We start from the raw sequence: 14,394 nt of genomic DNA on the forward strand, positions 1-14,394 counted from the left end.
AGAGTTACAGCAAATAACAAACATCTTCAAACCAAAGACCTAGACAAGAAAAACAACAAACCTAAAGACCCAGACAAGAAAAACAATGAATTAGAGGAAAACCTTGGCTTGGAGCTTTGTCACCGCCACTATCGTCGCCTAGAACCTTCGTCGTCATTACTTGGGTTCAGTCTGAGCCTAACGGTTCGAGTTAGGGAGATCTGGGTTCGTGGGGTTTGCCTTCTTAATGGTTTTTGTTTGGGTCTAATCCTTCTAGTTTGTTCCTTCTTCGTGGTTTGATGTTTCTTCATGTTTCTTGTTTAGGTTTGTTCTTCGTGTTTCTTCTGGTTTGTTTTTCTTCTTCATTTTGTTTGGGTTTCTCCCTTTTGGTTTGTTTTTCTTCTTTTCTTCTTTGTGTAGTTTGGGTTTCTTCAGCTTTGTTTGATCTCTTTATGGAACTTGAGTCTATAATGCTCGATTTCCACGCATAGAACTCAAGTTCATTATACTTGATTTAGCACAACAAAATCGACCCCTTGCACTCGAGATGTTAGTTTGCTAAATAGTTTTGAAAACGTGTGTGCGTGCAAGTTAGATTTGAGCTTATTTATAAAAGTGAAATAAGTTATCTAATAGTACATTTACATGAGAAAGCTCGAAAAGATGCAAACTTTGACATGACACTCGAACAAAAAATAAAGAAAGTGATGGTAGAACATGAAAAAGACGCACATTTAGAGAAAAAGAAGAAGCTGACTATCAAAACAACACAAGATGTACATGGAAAACCCTAGAGAAGGGATAAAAAATCACTATTTGAGCAAGAACACAACATTCTTGCTCGGCTCAGCTTGTATTATGTATCATAAAGAGATTAGTTTACAATAAAGTTGCCTTCTCTTACTACCCTCTACTTTCATCTCAAAATATCTACTTGCGTTCTTGCCTTAGAAGTTCAGCTGCATGCTCCTTTTATACTTTAAGGAACATGATTGAGTACAAGGATAGGTGTCAAACTACCATATTCTCTCTCTTAAGATCTTTTCATAGTTGTGATGTAATCTGCTGACTAAGGGATAAGAATTGTGCCAACGTGGCACTGGGACCCGAAGGTAGGTAGCTTTGCCATTGTTTGAAAGACAAGTCTTGGTCATCAAGAGGGACATCGGGAATACTATGATTGGTACATATGTCTCCAAGGTGACTCACTATGCATTCAACCAATAAGAGATGTCCTCATAGCTTTCAACTCTGAAAAGTCACTATGTCCCTTTTTGTTAATGCTTGAATACCATGTCAGGTGTAAATCTCACTTCCTTCCCAAGGCAATCATGCCTTTTGCATTGACCAAGACAAAGTCCCTTAGCCATCAGTTACTCTCCCTTATCTCACAGCTGCTCCACGTGTAGAGTCCAGATTCAACCACTTATGCATTCTCTCATGCGTTAGTGTTATGTACAATGTGCTAACTAACGATATTGTTTGAGTTTTAGTGTTATTTTGAAAGAAAAAAAAAATCCCAAATCTAACATCAAAACCCTTGATCACTAGTAGGGAGATAACATTTTTATATGAAGAGATGGAGTCCACTGCAAGAACTGTATACTGTTATAAAAGGACACAACTCAATATTAATCATAGCATTTATTATTTTTATACTCTTGTTGAGTCATATTAGCATAATATTTCGGTTCACTTTTGCCCAATTTGGTCTATTTTAGTCAAGTTCGGTTCACTGGTTCTTGTTCAGTCAATTTTAGACTAATTGGGCTTTAGATTAATTCTTGTTATATGTTGTATTCTCAATTTTGACCTAAAAATTCTTCTTTCTTTTTTTCCCCTTAATTTTTGAGTTAAAAAGTATGAAATTTTATTTTATTTGAATTAAACTCTTTAGCTTTTTACAAAAAAAATGCAAACAAAATAAGCATTAGAAATGTGAGATATGGCCCTAAATAAAAAAAGATAAATATTCAAAAGATTACCTTAAAAATTCAAGTTTTAATAATATAGGCATTATACTTTTATATATATATATATATATATATATATATATATATATATATATATATATCACTATTAGAAATCTATTTATTTATTTAGACTTCCCCCTCAATAAAATTTGCATTTATATTAAAGTATCAGTTAATTGAATTAACCAATAGAGTAAATGCATATATTAATTATTTATTGTTGCGCATAAATATTTTATAATAGAGGAATTTATATGATTATTTTTATAAATTTTATATAACAAACTATTTTTATTTGTAACTGAACAAATCAATTTCAACATTGAATGAGTAAAGAAGATTCAGAGAAAGAAAAAAAGAAATGAATGTTTCATAAAGAAGGTCGTCATGAGATTCAACTCGACGTCTTGATTTCTGAACCTTCAAGTTCAAGAATAGCATTAAATCTGAATTCTTTGCCAGGTATAAACGATGACATTAGCTCTTCTACCTTCTGGATTGTGTTAATTTTGTTGTCCTTCACATTCAAATTTTCCTGGCATGGAGTTGAGAAACAAAATAATTACCATAACTTAAGAAATAAATGGCGATAACTAATAAGTGTTGACAATGGCTTACATTCTTCACATAATCATCCATGGTTGAGTTAACTATTTCTTGTATAACAAACTTAGTGACACGCTCTTCACCAAGCATTTGTAAGAGAAAGCTTTTTGGGACCTGAGGAAAATTATAAGTTTGCCATTTGTGAAACTACTATGTTGCATGTAACCAAAGAAAATATTTCTAAAAATGCATAAATCCTTCACAAGAAAAACTACAGGATGAGAACATCAGCTATTTTATCAAATCACAATATCTTTCATATGAGTGACATAGGTTTGGTAAAAGGAGACAAGTGCAAAGGCACTGCATACTTAATTTACCTCAGATATTTATCAGATAATTATAACTCACACACCAACAATTCAAACATAAACCTGACATTTGGAGCTGACAGAAACAGTTGAAAATAGTTTCACTTATATATGTTCATATAATATTTACATATGACCAATACCATTGTCAAGTTTAAAGTTTAAAATTTTTGTGTCATAACTTGGTTTGTCAATTTTAAACCAAGTGATGTGAAATTGCAAGATTTGCTATGAGAGAAGTAATTTAATCTCTGTTTTATTTTTACTTCTCAAGTGCGAAAGGATGTTTTCTTGTAGAATACCTGAGCTTGTGAAGCACTTGTAAGTTATGGTGAGCAGGCAAGTCCCACCCAGAGACACATAACTCCTAAAATCAGTTCCTTTTGTACATGTAGGATACTTGCAGACATTCAAAGGAGAGCAAAGGTTCTATAAAGAGAGTGTAGGAAGCAGAACTTGCTGGTATGAAGAATTATTCCATTGGTATGCCATAAATACCTTCTATGAAAGTTGAATCACACAAGAACTAAAGAAGAATAGTGAAACAACAGTTTGAGACTAGGATGTTTAAGTATTGATCTCTTTTCCAAATAATCAACATCAAAGTTGGAACTATGAAGATCTCAAGCACATAACTAGAAAGAGGCTAAAAAATTACAGATTAAACATGGATACCAAAATTCAGGCAATAACAATTGTTTTATACATATTTTTATAGAAAGCCGAAGATCAGAGGCCACTTGCCTGCGATGTTTTTCCTTGAGTAGCGCCAGTGCACAAGCAAAACAAAATTTTGTTAGAATTCATGAACAGAAAAACTAATAAGCTGCAACAATACGATATTATAAACAAAAGGATGTCATAGTACTATCATTATAAACTATGCCCTTCACACAAATAACTGTTCAAAATTAACTACCTTGAACTAAAGTTCAAGTTTATGATCATAAGGTTGTCAAAGTGATCAAGCCCTTCTCCATGTTATTTCAATCATTAAATATCATGTAATTAATCACAAGGCTAAAACCACCAGTATGAGCCATTAAAAATGTAGTTAAAAGCCTAAAAAGTATCACGTAATTTATCACAAGGCTAAAGCTACCAATTTGAGCCATTAGAAATGCAGTTAAAAGGCCAAAGCACATGAACTGAATTGTTTTTTTTATTATTTTTAAATCCTTATGTTTTCAATTAGATATTATACAAGAACAACTAAACACAGTAAAATGAATATATTTTATACTGGCTGATCTTAAACCTCAATAATTGAAGTAAAGCCAGGCTTTGCAAGGTTAGGAAAAAGTTATTACAACAAAGTAAATATATTCTAGAAGGAACAGAAGAATAATAAGCGTAATAATTTTTGTCACATATTTACATACGCAATTATGTATATTATTGTTTTCGTGAAATTACAAAGCATCTGAGAGTTTTAGAGGTCATCAATAAAATAACCATAATCTGTTTTGTATCCACCTATGCCTGTCAGATAAAATATGCCCATATCTCGAGAAACTTCTTTCCATGACCATATCTAATTATTTCCAAAGAGAATAAACACAAAGCATGGTTATAACTTGAACAAAATTGGCAAGGGTTATCAGAATTTTACCTCCTTTTTGCCTGCGAAATCCTGGAACAGGTGGTGCTGTGCGAGCCAAATTTGTTAAAACCTGATCAAATACTTTTTCCGTCTCATCCCCAGTCAAGTCCACTTGTATCTACCAATTGAATGTCATGAGAGCATTGCAATATGAGTTTCCAAGACATCTAAGTAGAGGCAATCCAAGAAACACAACCAAATATGTCCATCTATTTCACAATAAGTTTAAGAAACCATATGTTGTCCACAGAACAAATGTTTGTAATAAAGATATATTCAGACGCATCTTCCAAAGATGAATTATATGGCCAACTTGATAAAAATAGTATTGGAATTTCTAATTAGCATGAACAAAACTAGTTCTGTCTTCATCCATCTTCATAAATTGACATACCAAATTTTAAAACTATATCCAGAATGGAGAAAGTCACAAGTCAAACATGCTTAGCAAAACCAAGTAGAAGATCAGTTCATATTTGGTAATTATTTTATCAATTCACATTCACGCATAATTAAAGAAAAAAGAAAGCAGGAAAGAAGCATAAGATTTAATTCACAGAAATATCATATCACCTTGTACAAAAGCCAAAAAATCTGTTATATGAGATTATCTATCAACAAAACAAATGAGTAATACAAATTTAATCTTGCAGGCTCACTTGCATCTTATTTTCATCTTGAGACTCAATAACTATCTTAGCACTCTTCAACTTTATTGTTTTGCCCTTCTGATCTGTAATAGATGCCTCAAGACCTACATCACCAAAACAACATAATACTTGATTACTTACAAAAAACAAATGTAGGGGTAAGATCAAATTGCATTACTACCAATGAGGTGGAAGAAAGACAAAACGAAGAGGGAAAGAAGAAAAAAATTGCATGAATTTACAAGTGTACTTTTAAAGTTACTTCACCTGAACTAGAAGCAGATATCGGCTTGGTCAAATGTGTTAGACCTCTTCTTTGGGGACTACTAGGGAATAATAAACTGAAAACAACAAAAATATGTAACATGAGTGTTCCTATAACTACAATTTATAAATCTAAGAAACAGTAGCTAATTAAGTTAAACCCATATTTGTATGGAGCATTAAACGGCTTAAAAAAAATTTAGATGTAGAACATCAAAAAAGTTGGCACACAAAAAGATTTAACTTCAGAGAACTAAATCCTTTACTAAGCCAGAGAAGTTAAGGTTCAGATTAAGCAGAATAATGAAGTAGCCTAGTAAATACTTGATACAAACACACACAGAAGGAATCTGTAAGCAGCATAATGAAGTAGCCTAATAAATACTTGACACAAACAAACACAGAAGGAATCTGTAAGGATATTCAGCAGCTTATAACAATTAATGTGTAATCAGTTCATTCAGCATGTTCATATTGTCTTACTGTAACTCTTTGTCAACCTTTTCAATAGACTTATTGCTGTCCAAAATTTTAATTAATTTGAAATATATATATATATATATATATATATATATATATATATATATATATATATGTAAACTAGGCGCTAACTAAGGACTACTGTTGAAATGGCAATAGATTCAAAATCAATGCTTCCTAGAGAGTAGTCCAACATGGGAGCTCTCATGTAATATCTTGATATGATTATTCTAAACTAAAAGAAAAAAGTCCAACTTTTGGTGTATAATTTAATTCGAATGAACTGATATATGCCTGTCTCACATTGAATGTTCCAGTATTGATTTGTACATTGGAAATTAATTCAGTTTGTGATCACAATAAGAATGCACAATCCATTGGAGCCAGTGAAACAATCATCTTATCTTAATTACGCCTCTTTCATTATGCAATAAGCTAGAGTAGATTCTCTATATAAGCATAAAATAACTGCTAAAACATTTTACAGAAATAAGTGATTTACCTTCTACACAGATAGTGCTGCATATCACAGAAATTGGTGCATGTGGACTTTGGACAGGTAAGAACATGACTGCAGCCAATTGTTACACGACAAGATTTCTGTAGAAGAAAGCTAAGCTGAATTATCTGCTAAAAAATAAAAATAAAAACTTAAGCTTCCTAATCTTTTTAGATGCTCTCTCCACAGGACTGATGTGGAACATGATTTATGTTGCACTCTTGCCACAAGAATAACTAGTTAATCACTTTCAATTAATGTCTCCTAGCTTCAGTCTTTTTTTTTTTTTTTGAAAAATGAAATAGATTGCATTGAAAAACAAACCAAAGTACAAGCACCAAGCAGAAAATGGCCGCACACAGTCAAACCAGCAGCAAAAGAGCATACAACATAACCCTTACATGCAAAACAACACCTACAACCATACTATTCCCACAACACACAGATAAATAAATAAGCGTCAAGAGCTGAGACACAGACCGAAGTCTCCACAAAAAGCAAAGAGATTTGTTTAGGATTAAGTTCCTAAGATTTTTTCGCCACAACAACCTATGGCTTATATCATTCCTGAATTTCCTTGAACCAACAATCTTAGTTGGTTTGCTCTTTCTTTAATTGCCTATCTTGGTCTGTTAATTCCTCTTTTGGTGCTAAGGTTTTTATTCTTCGCTTAAGCTGGAATCATGTGAATAAGGTCCCCTTGAAGCACGAATACATTCAGTCTTATGGTCATTTGAAAGCTCTCTCATTTTGATTTCTTCAAAGCCCAACCTGCCTCCTCATTCCATCCTCCAATCTGCCTACCATAGAGGCACTTAGACAGAACCTTCATCCAGAACTCTTAGAGAAAGAGCACTCAAAATAAAGATAATTATGGGATTTTGATTCTACTCTTACAAAAGGAGCAAAGCAAGTAACCTTCATATCCCCAAGAAGCAAGCCTATCCTTAGTTGTAAGCTTTTTTTGAAAAGTTATCCAAGACATAAATGCATATTTGGAGTATTTTTAGCAAAACATATCATGTGCTACCAACAACTTTGAAGGCTTTGACAGCTCTTATAGCTCTCCAGTTATCCATGCAGTTATAAGTATTTTTTGCAGCAGGGAGCCAAATCACAGCATCCACACCTCCAAGCCGCATTTCACAGACTTTTCTCCAAATATGCACAAAGTCATTAGATCTTGCAGGAGGCCACATTCAATTACCATCAACAAGGAATTTAGACAATCTGTCAGTGGAAAACTAGTAGCATCATATGCATTCCTCTATTGCCATAGTTTTGAAGTAAAGGGCCATGCTCATGGCAAGAGTCATGCCAAACAAAGATATGCTTGCCACTACCCACAATGTGATTCAACAGAGGCCCCTGCCACACCTCTCAACTAAAGTATTTTTCTCCAATTCCATCAACAATCAACTGGTATGGACACCCCCCCAAAGTATCTCCCTTTAAGGAGGTCAGTTTGAAACCCAAAAAGGTCCCAAATAAACCTCAACACAGCAACCTAGCTTATACCAACCCGCAATCCAAAAGAATTCCACCCCTCCTTTTATGCCATACCCAAGTCATTTCATAAATTATAGTCTAATTTCTGCTCCACCAACTTAATTACTCTCATTGGGAAGAATAAACAAGCTAGCCCAATATACCTTGATACTATAAAGAAATTGCAACCTCCCAGCAAATTACAACTGCTTGCCACAACATGAAGTTATCCTCCTATTGATTTTATCAACCAGGGGCTTGCAATCATAAATTAATAGCTTCCCAGAAACCAATAATAATCATATCATGCATCAATATATGCATCCAACCTCTTAAAGTGTGTGGACCTCACAACCGATACATATATCCAATCCACGAGATGCCTCCTCAGCAACCAAAAGGGTCACTAAATTTCTAATCTAAGAATTTTAGTTTCATTTGAAGCATGGGAATATAATGAATGTTTTATATAAAAAAAAAAATTCATTTTCTTTGTTACCCATTAAGCCATATACTCATAAAAAATCAAAATAAAAGTGTCAACGTTGTAATTCTTCGTTTTATTGTTTTCTCTTGAGGTCATCAATCTTAGTACTACTCTCTCAAAGCTCTCTTAACATGTGCAGTTCTATTCTTACACATGCATGGACATAACTAACCGTGTATATATGCAGTTCATGATCATATCTACTTCTTAAGTTGGTGTTTGGTTTGTGATAATTTATAAGTTTAGGTCTCTTACTGTGGAGGTTCGAGGTTGTTGCTGGAATTCTAAAGGAATTGTTGTCATCATCATCGTCGTGATTGAAGCCATGCTGCTACTGCTGCTTCTTCCTTGACGATTCTTGTTCTTACAAACAGGTTCTTATCCGGGTTTTTTTTTTTAATTTAATTTTTTATCATCCTGGGACTCAACGACATACCGTTTGGTATGCGACTTGTCGTTTGACTTTAGGATTTAAGGAGATTCGAGCCAGTTTGGTCTTCCAATTTTTGTATTTTTTGTTCTCAAAACTTAGAAAACTTTTTTCTAAAAATTATATTTGAAACCAGTTTTCAAAACACAGTTTTCACCTGATTTGTGTTTGGCTTTTTTTTTTTTTTTTTAAAACAAGTTTTCAAGAAGAGAAAACCAAAAATTGTGTTTGGCTCCTATTTTGAAAACAAATTTTGATTAGTCTGAAGGAGACAACACATAGTGTGGCCCCTACAAATTTTCGATGTATTTACAGGATTGCTACCAAATTTAGTTCTCAGTTTTAAGAAAATTCCAAAAACTTGTATAGCCATTAACCACTGCGTGCAACAAAGACTTGAAAGAATTAAGTGAGAAATAGGTCATATGGAAAATATGAGGCACCAATGGTAGAAAGTGATGAATATAAATTCTCTGTAACATTTTTTGTGTTCTACTTTATATTTCGTCGATCAAAACTTGTCATATATTTATTTAACTTTCCTTAAAAAATAGTTAAAGTTTAAAATGAAAAAAAATATATATATATGACATGTTGTAATTGATGAAACATAAAGTGAAATATAAAAAGTGGTATAAAAAATTTGTATTTGCAAATGATGGGTACATTATGAGAACATATGTTTGCTGTCAATCAAATTCTAATAAAGCATTGCATGTTTTATCTCTAGAATGAAATATGCTTTCTTAAAAATAAGAAGAGGGCACTACTCGAAGAACAACAAGAGAGCTCATGTTTCCCATGGAGTTAGACCTAACAATTTTGAGAGAGAAATCTTGCATGCAACTTTATACAGAATAATTAATCATAGAGGGCATGGATGACAATGGATATTTAGTAGGATTTTTTTTTTAATCTCAACCCATTCATAATAGTGAGGGTTTAGGTTCAAATCTTTAAACCCAAGTTTTTTTTTTTTTTTTCTCGAGAAAGAACAATGTAAGTTTGGGAAAGGTTTGATCTTACACGTTATGTACTTGAAATCGTTTCGATTATGTATTTAAAATTTTAAAATGCCTCAATATTAATTTTATTTACAAAAACATACTAAATATAACAAAAATTTCTGTCACCTATATAAAAAAAATACAAAGGTAACTGTGTCTCATTTTCTCTCTTAAAATATTATTTAATATAGTATAAAAGTTATTCTCAATAATTGAATTTATATAACTAATATTTCAAATGTTCAATTTTCAGTGAACACAACTTGATTCAACCCGTTCGACTCTATTCATTGTTAAATAATCAAGCGAGTTTGTGTTTTTCAAATATAAATGGGATAGGTTTGGAATTTAGATCCTAAAATTAAATACAATTTGGCATGTAACTAAAAATTTGGGTTTAGACTTTAGAATTAAAAATGCTTTTTTTTTTAATAAATAAATCCCATGGTAGGTAGAATCAAAGAAGTTCAAACCCGGAATTCACGGTGTGACTTTGGTTGTTGAAAAAATGGTAAATTACAAATTACACCTCTAAAGTTTGGGAGTAATTAGAGTTTACACCCTAAAGTTTCAGAAATTAGATTTTACCTCCTAAAGTTTGGGTTGCTTTGATTTTACACCCTAACGTTTTAGAACTTAGATTTTACACTCTAAAGTTTAGGAGTGTTTGGATTTTACACTCCCAAATTCTGAAACTTTGGGGTGTAAAATCTAAACATTCTAAAACTTTAGAGAGTAAAATCCAAATACTCTTAAACTATAGGGGTAAAATCCAAATTCTGAAACGTTAGGGTGTAAAATTCAAATATCACCAAACTTCAAGGTGTAAAATTCAATCACCCCCAAACTTTAGGGGTGTAATTTGCAATTTTCCTTTGAAAAAAATAATGAAATTCAAATGTTCAATTTTCAGTGAACACGACTTGATTCAACCCGTTCGACTCTATTCATTGTTAAATAAACAAGAGAGTTTGTGTTTTTCAAATATAAATGGGATAGGTTTGGAATTTAGATCCTAAAATTTAATACAATTTGGCATGTAACTAAAAATTTGGGTTTAGATTTTAGAATTAAAAATGCTTTTTTTTTTTTAATAAATAAACCCCATGGTAGATAGAATCAAAGAAGTTCAAACCCGGAATTCATGTTCCACAGTCTAACTTTTGGTGGTTGAAAGAATAATGGAAAACACCTTATATGATTCGCGTGTTTAGAGTAAGTACATAATCATTCTTTTTCTTATTTATTTTTTATTCTTAAATTTTGTGGACAATATATATATACTGACTTTACACATTCAACTTTGAAGATTTTAACTTTATGTATAATTTTGCATTTACATATTGACCTAAATTAATTTGGATATTTATACTTAAACAATAAACTCGGTGAATAATCTAAACCCACAAACAATATCTATAAATACGCACACACATACACACAAAGCTCTTTTTGTGTCACGTCATTAGCATTCTTTCTTATTTTTTAGTTTTTGCAATTTTTACTTTGTTCAACCTTTCATCTTCTTCAACTATTGTCTTTTTAATTCAATTCCTCATCTCCTCCAATTGCTATCTTCTTAATTTTTTTTCCCTATATATATTTTTAAATTTCTCCTTCAATACTTTCTAAATTCTACTGTTTCACTTTTTTCAACATTTCATATTTTAAATTCTTTTTACTTCTTTTCCACCTTTCTCCTGTATTCCTTCCAAGTTGTTCAAGGCAAAAAGGTCAATACTCTCTCTCTCTCATTTTGTTTCTTTTTTAGTCTTTTTTTTTTTTTTGTTTCAACTCCTTTTTTTTCCGTTAATGGTTATTTTTGTTATTGTTGATTTAATTGTCACACACATTTGTTTCTTTTTTTGGCAAATTTGTATCGACTTTTATGTATATTTATAAGGTATATTGTTATTCCAATTCCCAATCCCATTGTTTTTCTTTATCCTATTGGTTTGAATTGATTTAATTTTATAATTAGTTGTTTTGCAAGTTAGAATTTGATTTTTTTTTTTAGTGGTCCATTTAGATGTTAAACTATGAGATTTTAAGAAGTTTTTTTTTTATTTTTTATTTTTATCCTTTTGGGTCGGCAAAATTGTAGTTTTTGTAGAGAAAGTACTCTTAATAGTTTTATTAGAAGTATTCTATAGTATCACTTATTTAGATAAAAGCAAAGTTTAGTCAAACGAAATTATTGGACGAGTGACATATTTTCGCTTTTGTAATTGTATTATTATTATTATAGAAACTTAACAATGAGATTTGCTAATAGTTGTTTATTTGATAATCTATTTGGGTGAAAAATTTTGCAGTTTCTATAGAGAAAATAATCTTAATAGATTATCAACAACAAACTGTTTTTCTAATTAGTCAAATTAATCATTGTTAAGTGATGATTGATATAACATTTTGTTTGTTTGAAAAGCATCTTCATATGGATTTGTTTTGATTTGGTATATTTTATGAATGTATAGAGATAAATATTGTATTTAAGAAGAGATATCATAGTCATACTTTGTATACTTTAAGAGAGAGAGAGAGACTGATTTGGGATTAAGGATAACATTAAAATAGAAGGCTACAAGCTGAAATTTTGAACGGTGGGGAAAAATATTTTTCTCATTATTTTCTAACTATCATGATTGGAAAAACTTAATACACACTATATTCTATCACTAGCAAATTGGCTCATAATATGAGTAGATAAAAGTTTTAATATTAAAAGAAAGCAAAAAATATATATAATTTTTATTTATAGACAACACAAAAGTCATTACCTAAAAAATATTTAAAAAGTAGTATAACATTGTTTATTTTAGGGAAAAAAAAAAAAGATCCCTGCCCCTTGTTTACCAAACCCTTTATTGGTTTGGTAAAGGGATATATAAAGAAAATTTATCAATTAATAGTTTAATACATCTAAAATAAAATTCTCATACGAGGAAAATGCTTTGCTGCAAATGATTAGTCATAATTATATAATTTTATGAATATTTTAGAAAATAAACTATATATTATATTTTATTACAAAATAATCAGATATTCTCGTGCATCGTGCAGGGTTGTGACTAGTTTAAAATAATTTTCAGTACCACATCATTTACATCAACCGTTGAATTTTCTTAAACTAAAAATTTTAATCCTTTGAATGAAAATTTCAATATCTTGGCATATCCAATCAAACTCACAAACATGAAGGTTTTAGATTTTCTTTACATTGCATGACTAGCATCTTACAATAGATGGCCATTTGCGATTAGAGAGAAATGATCACTGGGCACTAGTGATAGGATTCTTTGGAAGAGTGAATAATCTCAGGCATGGGAATGATGGGATGATAGAAATACTTTTTTTTTCTTCTCTTTTTTTTTGAGAAAAATGATAATAGTAATACTTTATGAGTGCAAAAAAAAAAAAAAATCAAAGATGAAATCCAGTACTTTATTTCAATAACACAGGACATTGATATTGTTGCTTTTAAACCATAAACACAAATAGGAGTATAGCACAAGAAGTAGGGAGAGACTTCTGTTCAGTAGTCAGTTCCACTAGATACGCTAGGATACAAACACGTGTTCTATTGGTTCATATCTTATATCTGTGACCCGACAATATTTTCAACTAGTTTGCACCGTGACATTCAACTGAACAACCGAGTGTTGGGTAGCAATGTCCAAGAAATATATTTTAGAAGTTGCATAGCCCCTAGCATATCGGAATTTCCCAGTCCCGCCCACCACTGCAACCTCTGTAGCAGGATCCTTATTAGTACCTTGTATTTGTATGGTGCTTCCGTTGTACTCTTTATTTGTGAACACTATTGATGCCGTAGCAAATGTACGCGACCCATCCAACGCGGCTGTCAAGTACAGGCCTTGAAATTGCCCAACTTGGGGTGACTTTGGATCTGGGGTTTTGGTGATATTGGCGTCGACGACATAGACGGTGCCAAATTGGGTGAATGTCCAAGCCTTGCCAATAATGCCTGCAACTGGGATCACCGTGGCTTTGGGGTTGCCGAAGGCCGAGATGTCATGAATGTAAAAGGATAGCTTGGTTTCTTCAAGGTCCGTAGCTTTGGCTGCATACATGGCTGCAGTTACGACCAATACCAAGAAGATATTGGTAAGAATTTCTGGTAAAAAGCTTGTTGCCATTATCAACTAACTAGGAATAGGTAGAGTGACTTAAGTTTGTACTCCTTATATGGGGGTTTTGGTCTCTATTTATATACTAGTGTGGTGGCATGTTCAAGGCATGTGATACCTCTTGAGCGAGAAAATTAAAATAAAATTTTTATTTGAAGAACTGTGAAACTATATACATAAAAAATGTATGTCATACAAAATTAATTTCATTCGTATAAGAATTTTGATACCTATTTATTAAAAGCAATATTCACTCATTAAAACCTTGCCACAATAATTAAATTTTCGTTAAAACTTTATCATTATTTGCAACAATAAACAACTGAATTTTGCTAAAACCTTGTCACAATATTTAAATTTTCGCAATAAATAATGTCATATGTTACAATTGAAACTCTTTATCAAATACCTTCTGATGATGCAAAGAAGATCAGTAGGCTGGATGCTTCGGACTTCAAAGGACTAC

The 14,394-nt window shown here is 31.8% G+C and overlaps 2 protein-coding genes across 3 annotated transcripts; both read right to left on the bottom strand.

Annotated features, from left to right (window-relative positions):
* Window positions 1–2,154: 2,154 nt before the first annotated feature.
* On the bottom strand, window positions 2,155–8,739 carry LOC142630987 (uncharacterized). Of its 2 annotated transcripts, none has more exons than XM_075805041.1 (8): window positions 8,596–8,739; window positions 6,369–6,466; window positions 5,390–5,463; window positions 5,132–5,226; window positions 4,482–4,590; window positions 3,614–3,627; window positions 2,571–2,672; window positions 2,155–2,487 (listed from the first exon to the last, which is right to left on the bottom strand). In XM_075805041.1, exons 1-8 carry the CDS (start codon window positions 8,665–8,667, stop codon window positions 2,347–2,349), a joined length of 705 nt encoding a protein of 234 aa, XP_075661156.1. In that variant the 5' UTR covers window positions 8,668–8,739; the 3' UTR covers window positions 2,155–2,346. The 2 variants fall into 2 exon arrangements, with proteins under 2 accessions (XP_075661156.1, XP_075661155.1); XM_075805040.1 differs by having other exon boundaries at window positions 3,614–3,638; window positions 4,481–4,590.
* Window positions 8,740–13,397: 4,658 nt separating this feature from the next.
* Window positions 13,398–13,937, bottom strand: LOC142630738 (pterocarpan synthase 1-like). The gene has a single exon (XM_075804779.1). It carries the CDS (start codon window positions 13,935–13,937, stop codon window positions 13,398–13,400), a length of 540 nt encoding a protein of 179 aa, XP_075660894.1.
* Between the last annotated feature and the right edge of the window lie 457 nt (window positions 13,938–14,394).

Source organism: Castanea sativa, chromosome 4 (genome assembly GCF_040712315.1).
Source record: "Castanea sativa cultivar Marrone di Chiusa Pesio chromosome 4, ASM4071231v1".
Classification (NCBI taxonomy): domain Eukaryota; kingdom Viridiplantae; phylum Streptophyta; class Magnoliopsida; order Fagales; family Fagaceae; genus Castanea; species Castanea sativa.